Source organism: Saccopteryx bilineata, chromosome 2, assembly GCF_036850765.1.
Source record: "Saccopteryx bilineata isolate mSacBil1 chromosome 2, mSacBil1_pri_phased_curated, whole genome shotgun sequence".
In the NCBI taxonomy this organism is placed as follows: Eukaryota; Metazoa; Chordata; class Mammalia; order Chiroptera; family Emballonuridae; genus Saccopteryx; species Saccopteryx bilineata.
The window spans coordinates 282,911,544-282,933,434 of NC_089491.1; the positions used below are offsets into that span (position 1 = coordinate 282,911,544).

At 44.8% G+C, this 21,891-nt stretch overlaps 1 protein-coding gene across 4 annotated transcripts in view; it reads left to right on the plus strand.

Moving 5' to 3' along the window:
* DNM3 (dynamin 3) overlaps positions 1 to 21,891 on the plus strand; it is a 433,678-nt gene that overhangs the window by 148,563 nt on the left and 263,224 nt on the right. For all 4 annotated transcript variants that reach the window (XM_066261164.1, XM_066261161.1, XM_066261163.1 and 1 more), the window contains exons 11-12: positions 13,845 to 13,931; positions 20,052 to 20,122. In XM_066261164.1, coding sequence (XP_066117261.1) covers positions 13,845 to 13,931; positions 20,052 to 20,122 — 158 coding nt within the window. The remainder of the gene's footprint in view (positions 1 to 13,844; positions 13,932 to 20,051; positions 20,123 to 21,891) is intronic.

Consider the following 21,891-nt stretch of genomic DNA (forward strand, 5'->3'; position numbering starts at 1 on the left):
GTGCAGGACCTGGGGCATGTCAGCTCCATGAGAGTGGGGACATGGCTTGTTAGGCTCATCACTCTAAACCTTAACCAGCCAGGTTTTCAACAATGATCACTGAGTGAATAACTGAGAGAATAAATGAATCGTGTCTTGTTGACTGGGCAAGGGACGTTCAGTTTCCCTGGAGCAGCCACCTGGTTAACTTTCCGTGGAAGTTTGTGGGAGAAAGAAGAGTCGCTTACGTGTCCTGCTCAGATAGGGTTTTCTCTTCAGTCCAAAAAAATCTGCGGTTCTTCCTCTGCACAGAAAGACGGGCGTGTCTCATCCTCTGGGAGCTGTGCTGTCAAACAGATGGCGTTGTGCTTTGTGTATGGTGGATGCCTCACGTTGTAGGTCATGGTACTAAGGTTACAAGTCAGGCTGGTGACTAAAGTGTGAACCTTTTATTGGTTAGTAGGAAATTCAGGCCTGGGATTTGGCTTTTCAGGGATGGAATATCACCTTTTTGTTGGTGGTGTTGCCTGTTTTTAAATCCTTTTTTAAAAGTGTGATGTAATTGACATATAGCATTGTATTCATTTTAGAGGTAGAACATAATGATTCGATATTTGTATACATTATAAAATTATCACCACAATAGGTCTAGTTAAGATTCATCACCAGAAAGTCCTGGGTTTCATTCTTGGTCAGGGCACACAGGAGAAGCAACCATCTGCTTCTCCACCCCTGTTCCACCCCTCCCCCTTCTCTCTATCTCTCTTTCTTCCCATCCCGTTGCCATGGCTTAAATCAGGGGTAGTCAACCTTTTTATACCTACCACCCACTTTTGTATCTCTGTTAGTAGTAAAATTTTCTAACTGCCCACTGGTTCCACAGTAATAGTGACTTATAAAGTAGGGAAGTAACTTTACTTTATAAAATTTATAAAGCAGAGTTACAGCAAGTTAAAGCATATAATAATAATTACTTACCAAGTACTTTATTTCAGATTTTTTCTAAGTTTGGCAGAATAAATCTTCATAAAACAACTTACTATAGTTAAATATATCTTTTTATTTATACTTTGGTTGCTCCGCTACCACCCACCATGAAAGCTGGAATGCCCACTAGTGGGCGGTAGGGACCAGATTGACTACCACTAGCTTAAATTATTCGAGCATTTTGGCACCAGGCACTGAGGATGGCTTCATGACCTCACCTCAGGCGCTGAAATAGCTCCGTTGCTGAGCAATGGAGCAGTGGCCCCGGATGGGCAGAGCATTGCCCTATAGGTGGCTTGCTGGGTGGATCCCAGTCAGGGTGCATGTGGGAGTCTGTCTCTGCCTCCCTGCCTCCTGCCTCTCACTTAAAAAAAAAAAGATTCATCACCACACATAGTTACACATTTTTTCTTGAGATGAGAAATTTTAGGATCTACTATTTTGCCACTCTTACACAGACCATACAGTATTATTAACTATAGTCATCGTAGTGTGTATTACATTCCCAGGATTTATTTATCCTTTGACTCCCTTCACTCATTTTTCCCCCAACCCCCACCCTTCCTGGCCTCTGATAAATTACCAGTCTGTTCTCTGTATCGATGAGCTTGGTTTTTTGTTTACTTTTTATTTATAGATTTCATAGATAAGTAAGATCCTAAAGTATTTGTCTTTCTCTGTCTGATTTATTTCACCTAGCATGAAGTCCTGAAAGTCCTGTGTTGTTGAAACTTGCAAGATTTCCTTGTTTTGTTTTTTTATGGCTGATCTTTTAATCTTACAAAACATAGATTTTTTTATGATCTTCCTAATTCATTCTTTTTTTTCCTCTCTTTTTTATTATTATTAATTTTAATGGGGTGACATTGATAAATCAGGGTACATATGTTCAGTAACAACATCTCCAGGTTATTTTGACATTTGATTATGTTGCATACCCATCACCCAAAGTCAAATTGTCTTCCGTCACCTTCTATTTGGTTTACTTTGTGCCCATCCCCTGCCCCCATCCCCTCCCTCTCCTTCCTCCCCGCCATCCGTAACCACCACCCTCTTGTCCATGTCTCTGAGTCTCATTTTTATGTCCCACCTATGTATGGAATCATATAGTTCTTAGTTTTTTCTGATTTCCTTATTTCACTCAGTATAATGTTATCAAGGTTTATCTGGATTGTTATAAATGATCCAATGTCATCATTTCTTATGGCTGAGTAGTATTCCATAGTATATATGTACTAAAGCTTTTTAATCCACTCGTCCACTGATGGACACTTGAGCTGTTTCCAGATCTTCGCTATTGTGAACATTGCTGCCATAAACATGGGGGTGCATTTCTCCTTTTGAAACAGTGCTATGGTGTTCTTGGGGTATATTCCTAAAAGTGGGATAGCTGGGTCAAAAGGCAGTTCGATTTTTATTTCTTTGAGGAATCTCCATACTGTTTTCCTCAGTGGCTGCACCAGTCTGCATTCCCACCAGCAGTGCAGGAGGGTTCCCTTTTCTCCACATCCTCGCCAGCACTTATTCTGTGTTGTTTTGTTGATGGGCGCCATTCTGACTGGTGTGAGGTGATATCTCATTGTGGTTTTAATTTGCATTTCTCTAATGATTAGTGATGTTGAGCATTTTTTCATATGCCTATTGGCCATCTGTATGTCCTCTTTGGAGAAGTGTCTATTCATTTCTTGTGCCCATTTTTTGATTGGATTGTTTGTCTTCCTGGTGTTGAGTTTTACAAGTTCTTTATAAATTTTGGTTATTAACCCCTTATCAGATGTATTGTCGAATATGTTCTTCCATTGTGTAGTTTGACTTTTTATTCTGTTTTTATTGTCTTTAGCTGTGCAAAAGCTTTTTAGTTTAATATAATCCCATTTGTTTATCCCGTCTTTTATTTCACTTGCCTGTGGAGATAAATCGGCAAATATTGCTGCGAGAGATGTCGGAGAGCTTACTGCCTATGTTTTCTTCTAAGATGCTTATGGTTTCATGGCTCACATTTAAGTCTTTTATCCATTTTGAGTTTATTTTTGTGAATGGTGTAAGTTGGTCTAGTTTCATTTTTTTACAGGTAGATGTCCAATTTTCCCAACACCATTTGTTAAAGAGACTGTCTTTACTCCATTGTATGCTCTTACTTCCTTTGTCACATATCAATTGTCCATAAAGGTATGGGTTTATTTCTGGGTTATCTGTTCTGTTCCATTGATCTATATGCCTGTTCTTATGCCAGTACCAGGCTGTTTTGAGTACAATGGCCTTGTAGTATAACTTGATATCAGGAAGTGTGATACCTCCCACTTTATTTTTCCTCTTCAAGATTGCTGAGGCTATTCATGTTTGTTTTTGGTTCCATATAAATTTTTGGAATATGTGTTCTATATCTTTGCAGTATGTCATTGGTATTTTAATTGGTATTGCACTGAATTTATAAATTGCTTTGGGTAATATAGACATTTTAATTATGTTTATTCTTCCTAACCATGAACACGGTATATGCTTCCACTTGTTTGTATCTTCCTTGATTTCTTTTATCAGTGTTTTATAATTTTCCGAGTACAAGTCTTTAATCTCCTTGGTTAAATTTACTCCTAGGTACTTTATTTTTTTGGTTGTAATGGTGAAGGGGATTGTTTCCTTAATTTCTCTTTCTGACAGTTCATTGTTTGTTTATAAAAATGCCTCTGATTTCTGAGTATTAAATTTATATCCTGCCACCTTGCTGAATTCATTTATTAGGTCCAGTAGTTTTTTGACTGAAACTTTAGGGTTTTCTATATACAATATCATATCATCTGCAAATAATGATAGTTTTACTTCTTCTTTTCCAATTTGGATGCCTTTTATTTCTTCTTTTTGTCTGATTGCTGTGGCTAGGACTTCCAGAACTATGTTGAATGAGAGTGGTGAAAGGGGGCACCCCTGCCTTGTTCCTGATCTTAAGGGATTGCTTTTAACTTTTGCCCATTGAGTATGATGTTGGCTGTGGGTTTGTCATAGATGGCCTTTATCATGTTGAGGTATGTTCCCTGTATTCTCACTTTGTTGAGAGTTTTGATCATGAATAGGGGCTGGATTTTATCAAATGCTTTTTCTGCATCTATTGAAATTATCATGTGGTTTTTCTCCTTCCTTTTGTTTATGTGATGAATCACACCGATTGATTTGCGAATATTGTACCAGCCTTGCCTCCCCAGAATAAATCCCACTTGGTCATGATGTATGATTTTTTTCATATATTGCTGTATCCAGTTTGCTAATATTTTGTTGAGGATTTTAGCATCTAAATTCATCGGGGATATTGGCTTATAATTTTTTTTGTGTGTGTTGTCTTTGCCTGGTTTTGGAATCAGAATTATGCTTGCCTCATAAAAGGAGCTTGGAAGTCTTCCTTCCTCTTGAATTTTTTGAAATAGCTTGAGAAGGATAGGAGTTAGTTTTTTGAATATTTGGTAGAATTCACTTGTGAAGCCATCAGGCCCAGGACTTTTCTTTGTTGGAAGTTTTTTGTTTTTTTTGTATTTTTCTGAAGCTGGAAACGGGGATAGACAGTCAGACAGACTCCCGCATGCGCCAGACCGGGATCCACCCGGCACGCCCACCAGGGGGCGATGCTCTACCCACCAGGGGGCGATGCTCTGCCCCTCCGGGGCGTCGCTCTGTCTCAACCAGAGCCACTCTAGTGCCTGGGGCAGAGGCCAAGGAGCCATCCCCAGCGCCCGGACCATCTCTGCTCCAATAAAGCCTCGCTGCAGGAGGGGAAGAGAGAGACAGAGAGGAAGGAGAGGGGGAGGGGTGGAGAAGCAGATGGGCGCCTCTCCTGTGTGCCCTGGCCGGGAATCGAACCTGGGACTTCTGCACGCCAGGCCGACGCTCTACCACTGAGCCAACCGGCCAGGGCTGGAAGTTTTTTGATAACTGTTTCAATCTCATTTGTTGTAATCGGTCTGTTTAGGTTTTCTGATTCTTCCAGATTAATTTTTAGAAGATTATATGTTTCAAGAAATTTGTCCATTTCATCTAGGTTGTTTAATTTTTTGGCATACAATTTTTCATAGTATTTTCTTACAATATTAATTACTTCTGTTGTGTCAGTTGTTATTTCTCCACTCTCATTTCTAATTTTATTTATTTGAGTCCTCTCTTTTTTTTTCTTGGTGAGTCTGGTTAAAGGTTCATCAATCTTGTTTACCTTTTCAAAGAACCAGCTCCTGGTTTCATTGATCCCCTGTATTGTTTCTTTTGCCTCTATGTCATTTATTTCCCCTCTGATCTTTATTATTTCCTTCATTCTACTACCTGTGGGCTTCACTTGCTGTTCTTTTTCTAGTTCTTTCAGATGCATAGTCAAGTTGTTTATTTGAGCTTTTTCTTCTTTTTTTTTTTTGTATTTTTCTGAAGTTGGAAATGGGGAGGCAGTCAGACTCCCGCATGCGCCCAACTGAGGTCCACCCAGCATGCCCACCAGGGGGCGATGCTCTGCCCATCTGGGGCATTGCTCTGTTGCAACCAGTGCCATTCTAGCACCTGAGGCAGAGGCCATGGGGCCATCCTCAGTGCCCGGGCCAACTTTGCTCCAATGGAGCCTTGGCTGCAGGAGGGGAAGAGAGAGACAGAGAGGAAGGAGACGGGGAGGGGTGGAGAAGCAGATGGGTGCTTTTCTGTGTGCCCCGGCTGGGAATCGAACCTGGGAGTCCTGTATGCCAGGCCAACGCTCTACCACTGAGCCAACTGGCCAGGGCCTTTTTCTTGCTTTTTAAGGTATGCCTATAATGCTATGAACTTCCCTCTCAGGACTGCTTTTGCTGTGTCTCATAAATTTTGAGTTTATGTATGCTCATTATCATTTGTTTCTAGGAATTCTTTGATTTCTTCTTTGATTTCATTGTTAACGCATTCATTATTTAATAACATGCTATTTAGTTTCCAAGTGTTTAAGTATTTTTCAGTTTTTCTGTTGTGGTTGATTTCTAGTTTCATGCCATTGTGATCAGAGAAAATGATTGATATGATTTCAATCTTCTTAAATTTGTTGAGACTGCTTTTGTGCCCTAACATGTGGTCTATCCTAGAGAATATACCATGAGCCCTTGAAAAGAATGTATATTCTGCTGCTTTAGGGTGAAAGGTTCTGAAGATATCTATTAAATTCTGTTGATCTAGTGTGTCCTTTAAGTCTGCTGTTTCTTTGTTAATTTTCTTTCTTGCAGATCTATCTAGTGATGTTAGTGGGGTATTGAAATCCCCTACTATTATAGTATTGCTGTTGATCTTGCCCTTTATAGCCATCAAAGTCTGCTTTATATATTTAGGTGCTCCTGTATTAGGTGCATAGATATTTATAATGGTTATATCTTCCTGTTGGTTTGCTCCCTTTATCATTATGTAGTGACCTTCTTTATCTCTAACTATAGCCTTTGTTTTAAAGTCCATTTTATCTGATATAAGTATTGCTACCCCAGCTTTTTTTTCATTTATATTTGAATGAAATATTTTTTTCCATCCTTTTACCTTCAGACTATGTGCATCTTTTGTTTTAAGGTGTGTCTCTTGTAGACAGCATATGTATGGGTCTTGTTTTTTGTTTTTTTTTTAATTTTATTCATTTTTAGAGAGGAGAGAGAGAGGGAGAGAGAGAGACAAAGAGGGAGAAAGAGGAGAGAGAGAAGGGGGAGGAGCTGGAAGCATCAACTCCCATATGTGCCTTGATCAGGCAAGCCAGGGTTTCGAACCAGCGACCTCAGCATTTCCAGTTCGACGCTTTATTCACTGTGCCACCACAGGTCAGGCGGGTCCTGTTTTCTTTTCCACGCAGCTACCCTATGTCTTTTGATCAGATCATTTAATCCATTTACATTTAAGGTTATTATTGATATGTAGTTGGTTTATTGCCATTTTATTCTTTAAAGCTGTATTCCTCTTTTACTATATTCTTTTTCCCCTTTGAACTGTTTACAACAGACCCCTTAACATTTCTTGAAGCATTGGTTTGATTGTAGTGAATTCCTTGAGTTTTTTTTTTTTGGTCTGGGATGCTTTTTATTTTTCTTTTAATTTTAAATGATAGCCTTGCTGGATAAAGTAGTCTTGGTTGTAGGCTCTTATTCTGCATTACTTTGAATATTTCTTGCCATTCCCTTCTGGCCTCAAGTGTTTCTGTTGAGAAGTCAGATGTCATCCTTATGGGGGTCCTTTGTAGGTGATAGCCTTTTTTTCTTAGCAGCTTTTAATATTTTCTCTTTATCGCTTAGCTTTGGTATTTTAATTATGATGTGTCTTGGTGTAGATTTCTTTGGGTTTCTCTTTAATGGAGTTCTCTGTGCTTCTTGAACTTGTGAGATGTTTTCCTGAATTAATTTAGGGAACTTTTCAGCTATGATATGATTGAACATAGTCTCTATCCCTTGTTCTTTGTTGATGTTATTTCTCTTTATGTTGTCACAGAGCTCTCTTAGAATTTCCTCAGACTTTTTGAGTCTCTTTTCTTTTTTCTGCTTTGCTTTCTTGCCTTCATTTATCCTGTCCTCCAACTCACTGATTCTATCCTCAGCTTCATCCATCCTACTTTTAATTCCTTCCATTGTGGTCTTTATTTCTGATATTGTATTTGTCATGTCTGACTGATTCTTTTTTATTATTCCAATGTCTTTTTTTATATTTGCTATGTCTTTATTTAGGTGTTTGTAATGACCATCTATTGTTGTTCTAAGATCTTTGAGCATCCTAACAATGGTTATTCTAAACTCTGTATCTGGTAATTTGGTTATATCTGACTCATTCAATTCCTTTTACAGGGATTTCTCTTGATTCATTTGTGTTGCATTTCTCTGCTTTCCTATTTTGTCTGTGTATAAGAAGGTTTTGGCCTCTGGAGTCCAATGGGTGTGGCCTCTGTGTTCCCTAGGTGTGGTCTGTCTGCAGGCCCGCCACCCCCTCTGCTTCTGCTTCCTAGGGCGTTCAGGTATGTGCATTGCCGGTGCCAGCCACTGGGGCTGTCACTGCAGTTTCCGCCTCTCCTGCACTGGAAGGGCTGTGATCACGTGCCTGGGTTTACAAGCCTCCGTGGCCTCAGCCCCCACGGGTGGTGTTATGTGCTGTGCCTGGGCCACAAGCCTGGGCACCACAGGCGGAGGTGAGCACCTTTGCTCAGCTGTGGGGCTCTGCCTGTTTCCAGGCTTTTGCCCCACCCCCGCAGAAGGAGCTGGCTCGTGTGTTGGGCAGCAAGACTCAGTTCCACGGTCTGGGTGAGGCTGCACACCTGTGCTCTGTTTAGCAGAGAGGGGTCTCCTCCCTTTCCAGAGCTCCCACCTTTCCCCCACAGGAGAGATTGCAGGTGGGCCCGAAGCTGGGCCTGACCACTTTTGCGTGTCCCCTCCGCCCCCGACGGGCAAGACTGAGCTCACACTCAGGCCTCAGGCATGTTGGCCGGCTTCTGCCCTTGCCAACAGAGCCGCACTTCTGGGTTGCGCCACTGCCCACCTTCCAGCAAGCCCTCAGCCGTGCGGGTGGGGGCACTGCAGCTCAGACCTTAACACTCCATACTGAAGTCCCAAAAGCTCCCTCCTTCTAAGTGACTCTGCTCTGAGTGCCACGGGAGAGCTTGTTTGGCTGGTGTCCTGCTTCCCTTTGCTGGTATTGCTGTTTCCAGGGGAAATATTCACTTCAGATTTGGGGAGTGACTCAGCCCAGGGGTTAGGGTGGCTGTCCCTCAAAGTGTTTCTCCCTGTGCCTCCTAGATTACACTCTCTTCCTGCTACTCCAGTCCTCTCCTCTCTACCCGTCCCCTGGAGCCCCAGGTGAGTGGTTGTGAGAGAGGTTTGCTGCACGGTCCCTTTAAGAAGAATCCTGTGTCTGAGAAATCAGTCTCTCACAAACAGTACCCTGACTTGTTTCCAGCTAAATACTGTCCATACGCCTCTTCTAGGCTCTGGGGCTGCAGGCTGGGGCTTTGTTTCTGGGGCTCAGGACCCTCCCCTCTCTGCTAAACTCACTTCCCACCATGCGAGTCTCTCCCGGCTGCTGTTCACTCCGGGGAGCTGGGCAGCCCTCTCCGCGTTTCTGCTTTTTCTACCAGTCTCAGTGTGGCTTCTTCAGTGTTCCTTGGTTGAAGAGTCCTCTTAGTTTAGTCCAAAGTTGGTTTTTCCAGATGATGGTTCTTAAAATTAAGTTGTAATCCACTTTGGTTCTGGGAGGTGGAAGTTGGTACATCCACCTACTCCATCGCCATCTTGCCACCTCTAGTTCATTCTTAATTTACAATTTACCTTGTCCTCTGCTTTTCCTCTTACCTTCTGTTTTGGTTTTCCTTTTTAACCGCTCCTTTGTATGTCTACTAGAGAGAAGCTTGGAAAGAGATGAAAACCTCATCATCACCTTCAGGTGTTATTTTGACTAGTGTCCTCCCCACCCTGGATGGCCTCCTGTTCTTGTGTTTTCTGAATGACTTAGCCAGGTTCTGTCTCTCCTGACTCCCTTTGCGTCTTAGCGTCACCCGAGATGGACCTTTCTGGTTCTATGCCAGAGCGTTTGCTGGGTCACACCAGGGTTGTCATGTCTCTGCTTAGAGCAGTGGTGTGAGAGGTCTGTGACAGCTGCACACACCAGCATGCCACAGCTCCCCCCTTATGTGCCTCCTCATGTCTCCCACCAGTTGTTGAAAAGAGTCAAGCTTGAGAGATTTGGGGTTCGTCCACTTGGAGAACGAGGGGTAACAGTACTTCTTTCTCTTTGATTGCTTTTCTCAAGAGGGACCTGTCCTCCTTTCCTGTCAATTCTACTTAGGTCCTCTGAGACTTCCCATACGCCACTCCGAAAATGTAGGGAACCTTCGGTAGAATATTTTCCCATTTACCCTTGTGCAACTTTTTGACCTCTTTTTTTACTAGAATAGTTCCTCATCTTCGATCACCTTTGTAAATGCTTCTCTTTTTCCATATATATATTTAAATAACAAATGTGCCCAGGTAAGTACTTTTTCATCTCCTGAATAAATGCAACATTATGTTATATACAACTAAAGCAGCAGTTCTCAACCTGTGGGTCGCTACCCCGGTGGGGGTCAAACGACCAAAACACAGGGGTCGCCTAAAGCCATCGGAAATACATATTTTATTTAAAAATGTATTGTATAATAAAGATGTATTTTCCGATGGCTTTAGGTGACCCCTGTGTTTTGGTCGTTCGACCCCCACCGGGGTAGCGACCCACAGGTTGAGAACCACTGAACTAAAGGATTATTAAGGATTTAGGAGGCAGGTTTTAATTCACAGAAATGGAGCAAAATTGTTGTGTGCTTTTAGGAGCAGTGAAATCATTATTGCTACTCAGTTTGGGGTGAGTGGCTAATATGGAAAAGTTTATAGCTTTTTGATCGAAACAGAGCCCGTATCTGTAGTTCAGCCAGACCAATCAACTCTGGTCCTGTACATAAAAAAGTTCTGTTCTGGTTTTTAGTTCATTTTCTCAGTGAGGTTTGCTGTGGGACCATGAACAGATGGTTACCTAATGACCTGAGTCTTAGCTTAAGGCACTGAATGAGTTACTCCTGAAGGTATGAAATCTTGCCTGGTCTCAGACCTGTTCCAAAAGAAACCTAATTCCGTGGCTTTCATGATCTGGTTAATCAATGGTTAATAAATTTAATAAGTGTGTAATTTTTGTTTTATTGGATAGAAATGTCTTTCAAGTGATTTTTTTCCCCTCTAGGGATAAAGTGGTTCACAGTTCAAATTAAAATTTTATATTGAGGTCCCACCAAAATAATTAAGCATTACCGAAAATAACGCTGAAAATATTGGATTTTATTAAAACACGTTTTTATATTATTCAGAAAGTATGGTGCTGCAGCTTTCTCTCAGAATATGTACAATTAAAATTTTTCCTTAGAATTCTGTATTTAAGGTTTTTACCCCTAAAGTCATTTACGTCACATTGTTTTCCATCATCTCTTCCTTGTTATTTAAGAATATTCGCCGTAATTTGGAAAATAAACTGTTGAGAGGTAATTTACCATTTGCTAGATGTCCAGCTTGTCCTGGAAAGCTCACTGTCATGATTCAGGCACGAAATCCTCCGAGGCCTTCCCAGAGCAGGTTTGGCCATATATTTCTTTGTCTTTTTTCTTGCTTTTTATAAGATATTTACTTTTTTGCATTACACTTTTTTGCAAAGTCAACCTGCCACTCGAGATGGCAAGGTTTTTAAATTATTTATTTATTTATTAGTGTGAGTAAGAGAGATACAGAGACAGACTCCTGCAAACACCTTGACTGAGCTCCACCCGGCAACCCCCATCTGGGGCCAGTGCTCTACCCATTGAGGCCATGCTCACAACCGAGCAATTTTAAGCACCTGAATTAGAGGCTGCATGGAGCCATTCTTGGTGCCCAGGGCCGATGTGCTCTAACCAATCAAGCCATGGCTGTGGGAGGAGAAGAGAGACAGAGAGAAGGGGGAAGGGGACAGGTGGAGAAGCAGATGATTGCTTCTCCTGTGTGTCCTGACCAGAAATTGAACCTAGGACTTCTATCCACTGGGTTGATGCTCTACTGCTGAGCCAACTGGCCAGGGCTGAGATGATAGGTTTTAAAATTTTTTTTTTATTTTTGCATTTTTCTGAAGCTGGAAACAGGGAGAGACAGTCAGACAGACTCCCGCATGCGCCCGACCGGGATCCACCCGGCACGCCTACCATGGGGCGATGCTCTGCCCACCAGGGAGCAATGCTCTGCCCATCCTGGGCGTCACCATGTCGCAACCAGAGCCACTCTAGCGCCTGAGGCAGAGGCCACAGAGCCATCCCCAGCGCCCGGGCCATCTTTGCTCCAATGGAGCCTTGGCTGCGGGAGGGGAAGAGAGAGACAGAGAGGAAGGCGCGGCGGAGGGGTGGAGAAGCAAATGGGTGCTTCTCCTGTGTGCCCTGGCCGGGAATCGAACCCGGGTCCTCCACACGCTAGGCCGACGCTCTACCGCTGAGCCAACCGGCCAGGGCCAATGATAGGGTTTTTAATATCAGGTGCTTTGATGTAAACTGAGCAGACAGTGTGTCTATAGCCAGGGCCTAATGAGTGTTTGTTCAATGAATGACTGATGTAAAACGAATTTCAAAATATAAAATGGTTGCAGTCAATACTTGTATGCTTTTAGGAGCACACATTAATCCTATAGAAATCAACCTACCAGAACATTTAAATAATTAATAGAGAAATAAAGGTCTAACGATGGTGTCTTCGATCGCTATTTTGGTGTACGTGATTGGAATTTGGATGACATAAACACCTTCCTACAACTGTAAACTTTTAATTCAGTATCCAAAGCTCAGAGACCAAATGGAAGTTATTTTAAGTTGAGGAACCTGGTTGTTGTTTAAGTAAGAGACACAGAAGAGAGATGAGCAAATGACAAGCAGTCAGAGCAGAGTGTCTTCTAAAACTAAGCAAAGGCTGTGCTCACTGAGCCGAGGGAGCGTAGGGCGCATGTCTGATCGGATGCCATTGTGCGGGTCTGTAGGACACTCCGTTGTGTGTTAGGAAGAACTGGAATTGGAGTAGTACATTAGAGAGCCGGCCATTAGACACAGCAATGGGATGCTGTGTTCTCCTCCTCTGGCCCTGCGTGCCTTTCCAGCTTTGCCTGAAGACGTCCTCCTCCCTACCTGCACTGACGTTTTCTTGTTTCTCCGCTCACCATCCCCATCCCCCCACCATCCCCATCCCCCCATGTCCTCACTGTCCTCGTCCCCCTGTGTCCTCACCACTCACCTTCCCCGTCCCCCTGTGTCCTCACCGCTCACCGTCCCCGTCCCCCTGTCCTCATTGCTCACCGTCCCTGTCCCCGTGTCCTTACCGCTCACTGTCCCCGCCCCCTGTGTCCTCACTGTCCCCGCCCCCTGTCTCCTCACTGTCCCCGTCCCCCTGTGTCCTCACTGTCCCCACCTCCTTGTGTCCTCACTGTCCCCACCTCCTTGTGTCCTCACTGTCCCCATCCCCCTGTGTCTTCACCACTCACCGTCCCCCCATGTTTTTATCGCTCACTGTCCCCACCCTCCAGCACCCCCACACAAGTCCCTGTGCCTTGCTGTCTTTGTCCCCACAGTTGTCCCCCCAGTGCTGATCAGTCCTCTTCTAGGTCGGGGCCCTCCACACCTCCTCGCAGCATCCTGTTCCCTCTCCTCCTCACATTGGAAACCACTATAATTTGTTCATTTACTTCTGCAAACTAGATTTTGGACAATCACCTGTGTAATTTAGATGGAGTAAGTAATTAACATTCATTATTTCTACAGTTTTACCAAAAAACACGTACCTGCAAACACATCTGTTGGGGGAAAATTAAAACTAAATGATCTCTGTGGTGAAATGAATCCTCACCAGAGAGTGACAGATGAGACTCTGGGCTCTGGAGTCTGAGGACTTGGGTTGGACTCCCGAATCCACCAGTTTTGAACTGTTCAGTCTTGGGAAAGTTGCTTGACCTCTCTGTGCTCTGTTTGCCTCCTCTACAAAATGGAGTGAATGATAAGATCTATCATGCTGATTGTCATGATTTTTTAGAATGAGGTATTTCACGAGGCTCTTAGCATATGGCCTGACATGCAGTGGGCCCCTCAGTCATGCCGTCTCTTTATATGACGTGCTAGGTCTGTACCGCCCATGGAGCCTGGGTTCCTCTTTTCTTTGCAGGTGATTTCTCTGCTGGAGTGAAGTTTTCTCTTAGGGAGCATGAGCCTCTTCTCCCCTCTGCCATTCCCTGGAACATCCCACTCCTGTTTCCGGAGATGTAGCGCACATCTCCTGTGAAACAATACGATCTCTCTCTGCCTCTCTTCTCTGTGGTACCACGTTGGGAGTATTAACACTCGGATCTGTTCTTCCCAACAGCTGGCAAACTTCCCCCGACTGTGCCAGGAAACGGAGAGGATTGTGGCTAACCACATTCGCGAGCGGGAAGGGAAGACCAAGGACCAGGTGAGGAGAGGCCTTCCCTGGAGGGCAGTGTCCTTGCAGGGAGCAGACGGCCTCCCCGGGGAGGTCCGGTGGTCTGAGACTGTCGCCCATCCCTGATGGGGAACATAATCACCGACAACACAACCACATGTTTACTTCCCCTTATTTATAAATTTTATCCATGTGTTGCTAACATCTTGTGTGTGTTAAAAGTATAAACAAACATAAAGACTTTAGAAGGGTGAAATTTAAAAGGCAGTAATCGGAGTTCCATTTTTTCCCCTCAGCGCCCCAGAGATGACCATGTGCACCCTAGCATGTACACAGCCCCCTTTGAAAACCACGAATCCAGAAACAGCACATTTTTTTTTCCCCTTTAAGTCAGGTGTTTTTTGGTTTTTTTTACTTTTATGGGCCCACAGATGGGTGCCAGGATAGTTATAAATTCCTAAAATGTTCTGCAAAATCGTCAGTTTTCTGACATTCTTTTTCTGAGGGTAATGGAGAAAGCAATTCATCAGCCTACCCAGGGAACCTTTCCCTGACAAAGAAAACACTTTTAAGAACAGCCCTTTTAAACATTTTTATCTATTTTGTAAAAGTACACGGTGTGTAAGGGGGGACCTTGAACTTGCCTTCCAACCCCAGTTAGCTCTGGTAAGCCAAGAGACTATTTTCAAGCGAGAAGCACTCGTTAGGAAACGGGAAGGCCTGCACGAAGATAAAAGCACCTTCATCTTCGGGGGGCGTTTCTCCTTGTTACTGAGAAGGCAGCCAAATGGGAAATGGAGGTTTGCAGAGGCTCTGTAGGCCAGGACCTGGCTGCAGCCTTGTGTGCTCCACAAAGTCATGACGTGATCTTGTCAAGTCACTTTGGGGGACTGTTGTGTTCCCAGGTGTGACATTGACATGTTGATCTGTGGGATCTCTGAAGTCTCCTAGAAATTGTAATTCCCAGATGTTGTGGTTCCGAGGTGAAACCAGTTCTCTCTGGGAAAGAGAGAGCCCTGGGGAAGAGGAGGAAGGTGGAGGGGAGGGGGCAGTAGACACGGACCACAGGGAGATACACAGGTGCAGCTGTAACCCCACAGGGGTGAGCTGAGTGGGTGGGACCAGGTGAGAGCCGGGGCTGATGGCCCCACTCTGGGAGCAGCCTGCCCTCTGCTTGAGCTGAGAAGTTCACTGCCACTCCTGTGTGTCACTGTGCTTTGAAAGCTAATCAACCATTAAGTCGCAGTTTTCACTTGTTTTCCACCTTCCACCCTCAGAGAGCCAGGAGTGGAAAATACAGGCTTTGTGACTTAGCGGGGACCAACAAGTTAACGTTAACTCGTGAGCCAGAGAAATCAAGCCTAGGGTCAGACATGGAGCCCTGAGGCCTGAAGTTCCCCTTACATCGAATGTCATGGCTGCTGCTGCACCCAGAAACCAGAATTCTGTGTCAACCGTGCCCTGACCTTCAGTCAGTGAGCTAGCCATTTTAAATTAGTGTCTTTATTCTAGAAAGTTAAATGATGATATATCCTACTTTGTTCTTCCCTAAAAAAACTATTGAGGGCAGAGTTGTAGCACTGTCACCTTTGTGTTCATATCCAAGGGATCGGGCACCTTCTCCTGGTTTCATAGCGTCGTCACTGGGGTTGTGGACTCTGGGTCCCGACGGCCTGAGTTCGAGTCCAGCTTTCTGTTTACTTTCTGTGAAAGCCGAGGAGTTAGCGGGTGCCTTCATGCGGCCGTTTCCCCGCCTTTCAGTGGGGCAGTGGCGGCAGTTAACTCGGAGGTGTTTTGTGAGGACGAGGTGAAGCAACCCACACGTGGCTCTACTTTATCCTTCATTTTACTGAGCTTTCCCCAAAGAGCCATGCCACATAGTAGGTGTGAGTAAGGGTGACCTTTTCTCATCCCCTGTAAGTCTGATGTTCTGATTAACCAATTCCCCAGGAGGGAGGCAAGAGCTGGGGCGGGTGTCCCCTCCTGAGTGACCATCTCAGGTGGCCTGGGCTGATGAGCCACCAGAGGGAGCTGGTCTGGCCACCTCTGATGTGCCTCTGCATGGCAGAGGCGCGTGCCTGACGCTGGCTGTGTAGATCCATCGGTTCATGCGCAGCTCACCTCTGAGCTCTGCCCTCCGTGCGCTCCTGAGGTCACCAGTCACAGGGTCGGGTATCTGCTGGCCTCTGTGCCAGCGCTGTTTTGAGATCTTCTTGCAGTTTTATATTTTTTATTTTATATATTTTATTTTAAGTGAGAGGAGGGGACTTAGACAGACTTCCGCATGTCCACATGTGCTCCAGCTGGGATCCACCTGGCAACCCCTGTCAGAGGCGGATGCTCTACCCATCTGGGGCCCATGCTCCTAACCAAGCTATTTTTAGCACCTGAGGCAGAGGCTTTACAGAGCCATCCTCAGCGCCTAGAGCCAACATGCTTGAATCAATTGAGCCTGGCTGCAGGAAGGGGAAGAGAGAGAGAGAGAGAGAGAAAATAAAGGAGAGGGAGAGAGGTGGAGAAATAGTCATTTCTCCTCTGTGCCCTGACTGAAAATCGAATCTGGGATTTTCACTCGCCGGTTTGACACTCTACCATTGAGCCAACCAGCCAGGGCACAGTTTTTTTTTTTTTGTTTTTAAAGTAGAATTATTACCAACTTCTGCTCTGGAAGATTTGTGGGAGAAAAATTAAAACTCTGGGAAACCATAAATCTTTCTGAGTTTTTTTTTGTTTTTTTTGTTTTGTTTTGTTTTGTTTTAATGAGAGGAGTGGAGGTAGAGAGGCAGACTCCTGCATGCACCTCGACCAGGATCCATCCGGCAAGCCCACCTGGGGGGTGATGCTCTGCTCATATCCTCAGCGCCCAAGGCCAACTCGCTGGAACCAGTTGAGCCATGGCTGTGGGAGGAGAAGAGAGAGAGAAGGGGGAGGGATAGAGAAGCAGATGGTCACTTCTCTGGTGTGACCGGGAATTGAACCCAGGACATTCACATGCCAGGCCGATGCTCTACCACCAAGCCAACCGACCAGGGCCAATATTTTTTTAAACAAAGATCTTTTGATTATCGTGCATGCCTGTGGTTACTCCAGGTGCTCCCCAACATGACGTGACGTGTTGAAGTGATTGTCCATGTGGGTGATGACTGCAACAGGGGAGGCTTCTCTTTCACTAAGTATTCAGTCACTGTGGGTGCAAAAGGAAGTAAGAAAAAAGGAGAAAAAAATGTACTCTTTGCCTTACCATTCCCCATATGTGACCTGGCTCTTTTCCTAGGATGAACGCAGACTCTCGGTTTCCAAGAATATGAATGAGAACAGCCATAGTTTTTATTTTTTTCCCCCTTTTTCCTACCCTGCTGTCCAAGTCAGTGTGCGAGGACGTGCAGGACGTTCACGACAACCCCAGGCAGTGCTAATGCTGAGAATTATGTAGATGTTTTGCTCTTGACGGTGGAGACAATGTACTTGTGTTTCAGTATTACGGTTTATTCATACACAAACTCCTGGCTGAATGGATCTGGGAGTAGAACATTTAACAGAGCGTGGCTTTACTACAGGGAGAGTAGAGGTAATGCCATGGATAATCCAGTAAAGATTGCTCTTCCAAACTCTTCCGCTTTCTTCATTAGCAGAAGAAAGAGAACCGTATCTGATGATATGAAACTTTTTCATGCAAGTGTGATGTTACTGGCCCGATTGTGCCTGTGCCCTCACTTGATGTTTGGTGGTGGGAATGGGTTTGGAGGTCTTTGCGACTCAGCACAATTTGGGGAGATGACCAGTTGAGCAGAAACTCAGAGCTGATAGCTCTGAGTGAGAAACAGTGGGTCCCATGCTATTTACATGGAAAGACATTGTTCTCTGGTAAACACACTGTTGTTCAAAGCTGGGAGACAGTGATGAATTTTATAGCCACAAGTGCTTGCTGCACACATGCTGTGTGTGTTGTGCTAGGTTCTGGGGATAGAGTAGTGGACAAGACACTAATCTCTGCTTCCTGAGGTGGGCGGTCCTGCAGGGAAGCGAAACGGCCAAGAAAATGCACAAGTGATTGATGATGTTGGTGATCAACGCTACAAAGACAAAGTGTCAGGTGCTGTATATGTGAAGTATGACATATAGGCTACAGGAGAGTAATGACATGATCCAGCCTGGTGCTGGGTGAGGGTGTGGGGTGAGGATCACGGAAGACATCCTCCTGAAGAAAGTACCCAATATAGAGTGCAATATAGAGACCAGGTCAATGAACTGTCACCATGCATGCTCTCATGTGCTCCACGGTCACCTTCAGTGTAGGGAAGCAGCGTGGAAATACTCAGTTTCTAATAACTCGGTAGTAAAGTTCTCTCTCATAGTTTCTGGTTGCCCCACTCTCTCGGTCTCTCCAAGTCTTGTTTCTTACTGAAGAATCTTTTCTGCAGAGCGACCTTCCAGATGCATCATGTGATCAGTACGCTTTCATGTGCTGGAACACATATTCGGTTCATTTCTTGCGAATCTTGGTTGGATTCACACGGTGTTCCAGGCTCTGGTCTAGGCCCTGGGACGGGGCTGTGACTATAGCTAATGGGGTCCGCAAAATTGATTTGTAAAAACTTACTATGTCAGCTAGCGGTAGTGCTACGAAGGAAACTAAGTTAGATGGCCCTGGCAAGTTGGCCCAGTGGATAGAATGTCGGCCTGGCGTATGGACATGTGGGTTTGGTTCCCAGTCAGGGCACACAGGAAAAGCGACCACCTGCTTCTCTCCTCCTCCCTCTCCCCCTTCACTCCCTCTCCCCCTGCCACAGCCAGTGGCTTGATTGATTCAAGTGTCAGCCCCACGTACTGAGGATAGCTCAGCTGGTCCCAGCGCATCAGCCTCAGGTGCTAAAAATAGGTCAGTTGATTCGAGCATTGGACCCAGACAAGGGTTGCTGGGTGGATCCTGGTCAGGGCGCATGTGGGAATGTCTATCTCACTATCTCTCCTCCTCTTACTTAATAAATTAAGTTATAGTCATAGGACAGAGGGTAAGAAGAATGCTAATTTAGATGGAATGGGCCAAGAGAATCCCCCTCACCCCTTGAGGTGATATTTTAGCAGAGCACTGACTGAAGTGTTTGCTTTGAGGAAGAAGTTTTTTGACCTGAAGAAGGCTTTCTGTTTATTTGTATATTGCCTTTTGAGTTAATCTACGAGATGCTTCTGCTTACCTAAAGGGAACTTAATGTGACAGAAGAGGAGAGGAAAGACAGGAAGTGATATTGTTTTTTCGTGGCTAATTTATGGTGTCTAAAGGAGCAGGAAGCTCTGAGCAGCCCCTCTCTGGCCTTCTCGCTACATGTTCTTTTATGCCAGCAGTTCTCAATCTGTGGGTTGCGACCCTGGCTTTAGGCGACCTCTGTGTTTTGGTCGTTCGACCCCCGCCGGGGTCGCGACCCACAGGTTGAGAACCGCTGTTTTATGCACATGTGTCCTTCTCTTGAACATTTTGCCCACATTTTAGAGGAAGAGAATAATTCTAGGTTCTGAGTTAAGTTGGCCAGGAGTGCCTGCCTACCAACTAATATGCTATCGTCTTCTGTGGGAATCAGACTTTTCATGTAGATTTTTTTTTCTTTTTTAAAGTGGGAAAAGGGGAGATAATGAGACAGACTCCTGCATGTGCTCCAACCAGGATCCAATTGGCAACCCCTTCTGGGGATGATGCTTGAGTACTGAGCTATTTTTAGTGCCTGAGGCAGATGCAGTTGGACCAGTGGAGCTATCCTAAGCGTCTGGGGCCATACTTGAACCAATTGAGCCACTGGCTACAAGAGGGGAACAGTGAGAGATGGGGGAGAGGAATGGGGGGAGAAACAGATGGTCACTTCTCATGTGTGCTCTGGGAATTGAACCTGGGATGTCTGCACGCCAGGCTGACGCTCTATCCACTGAGCCACCAGCCAGGGCCTCATGTAGATTTTCAATTTCTGAATTTAGAGTAAAAATTATAAGCTTAATGAAATCACACACACACACACAAACACACACACACACAACAAGTGTACCTTTTCATTCTAACTGCAACATCCTTAAAAATTAAAGAGCAGTTGTAGGTAGTTGCTGGCCTTCGTGTCTGAGAACATTTGAGACAGGTTCATGGAAGCCTTTCTCTGTGACTTACAGGTCCTGCTGCTGATTGACATCCAAGTCTCCTACATCAACACCAACCACGAGGACTTCATTGGCTTCGCAAAGTAGGTGAAACACCTGGTTGCTGCATGCACACCCCTCCCCCCACCGCCGTAGGCTTGTCTAGAGCACACAGTGTGAATGTCGACTACAACCCCGCTCCCTTTTGAGAGCGCATTTGGTGTCAGGGTTAACTCTGAGCAGACCTGGGTAGGATAGGAGGTGGGCCCTGTGGGGCCACGCTCCCTCCAGAAAGTAGTTGCCTCCTCATCTGTGCAGCCCGTGAAGTCCCCTGGGTCTTAGAGACTCGTGGATTTTAGATGACGATCTGCATTTTGTACTTAAACTCCCACAGATAAGCAGCAAAGGACGCCCATTTAAAATATGTTTAGGAACAGCTTCTCACATAAATTTGAAATATCACGTGCCATTCACAGGAAACAGCTAGTTCAACATCCCACCATTAGAGTATAGAGGACTATTTTTTTTTAAGAAACTGTCCTTTGTAATCTCTTTTCTATAACATGTATCTCACATAAGCTCATCTCCATGTTGCTATTTAATCTTACACATGTTTTGTTGTATTCTAATATTCTATCACTAGGCACAGTTCTTACTATGCAGACATCATGCTTGGATTTTCTGGGGCCGCTTACTCATTGTCTAGCCTTTTCAGGACCCCGCATCCACCATTTCCTCCTGCCCTATAGCAGAACCAGATTTTGTCTTAAGGAATTTTGATTCTAACTGATTTGAGGCTCGTAAATGGTTCCAACTTAAAGTATATAATATATACTGCAGTCTCTTTATTATAGAAAATAAAGGGGCCCGTGTAAGCATTCCATGACCTGCATATGCCAGAGCCAGGGACAAATGAAAAATAGAACACAAAAACATGTAAAACTAATTAATCACCAGCTCTGACTTAGAAGAAACAGAATATAAATCACGTGAGCAAAGCTGAGCCCTGGCCCGAGGAATTCAGAGACACATTGCAGGCAGGAGAGGCCCTGTTCTCCAACAGAACACGGTCTCTTCGTAGACTTGGCTGCAGCTGTGATGGCCCCACCAACGGCACGCACGTATTTTTTAAGTCCAATGGCTGCTACTGACTCAAACCTGTTACCCGTGTGTAGAGTTGTTAGAACTTGATATTAAATGTGTTTCTATGGCCAGTTGTCTTTCTAGCCACACTGGTCTCTCCAGCTTCTAGAAGGGGGTTTGCTCCCCAGACATTACACACAGGCTCGCCTCCCCCCCCCCCCCCCCCCCCCCCCCCCCCGCCCCATGGCTCCCTGCTCAGTGCTCGCTCCCTCCTGCAGAAGCACCCATGGTGGGAAACCCAGACTCCGGGCTTCTCTCTGTCCCTGGGCCTGGAAGTGGGGGCTGAATTCCTGCCTGGCATCTGGCACCATCCGTCACCTCCATGTGGCCTGTGCCAAGCTCTGTTCTTGGGGGTGGAGGGGGGATATAAGAAAAAGAAAGAAAAGAGTATTATTTTTAATCTTTTAGGAGTTTGCCTAGTAATTGAAAAGTACAAAGAAACAATGTAGCATTTTAAGTTGACATAGTCTATTTCCTTCACTTGCTTTCTTGAATCAGAAAGAAAAACAAATCCTCATTAAAGAGCAGGAACGCTGTCTTTAGAGGGGATCTTTATTCACAATAAATGAATAAAACCGGTAGACATGGACATGAACTTGACACTGACCTTCACAGGGAAAGGGATGTTTCCATGTTGCCATGCCGTGGTCTCCCCGGGGCCAAGGAGAAAATGTAGGAAAAGTCATCATTGGGTTTGGGAAACTTCAAGTTTTAAACACGTTTTGTAACC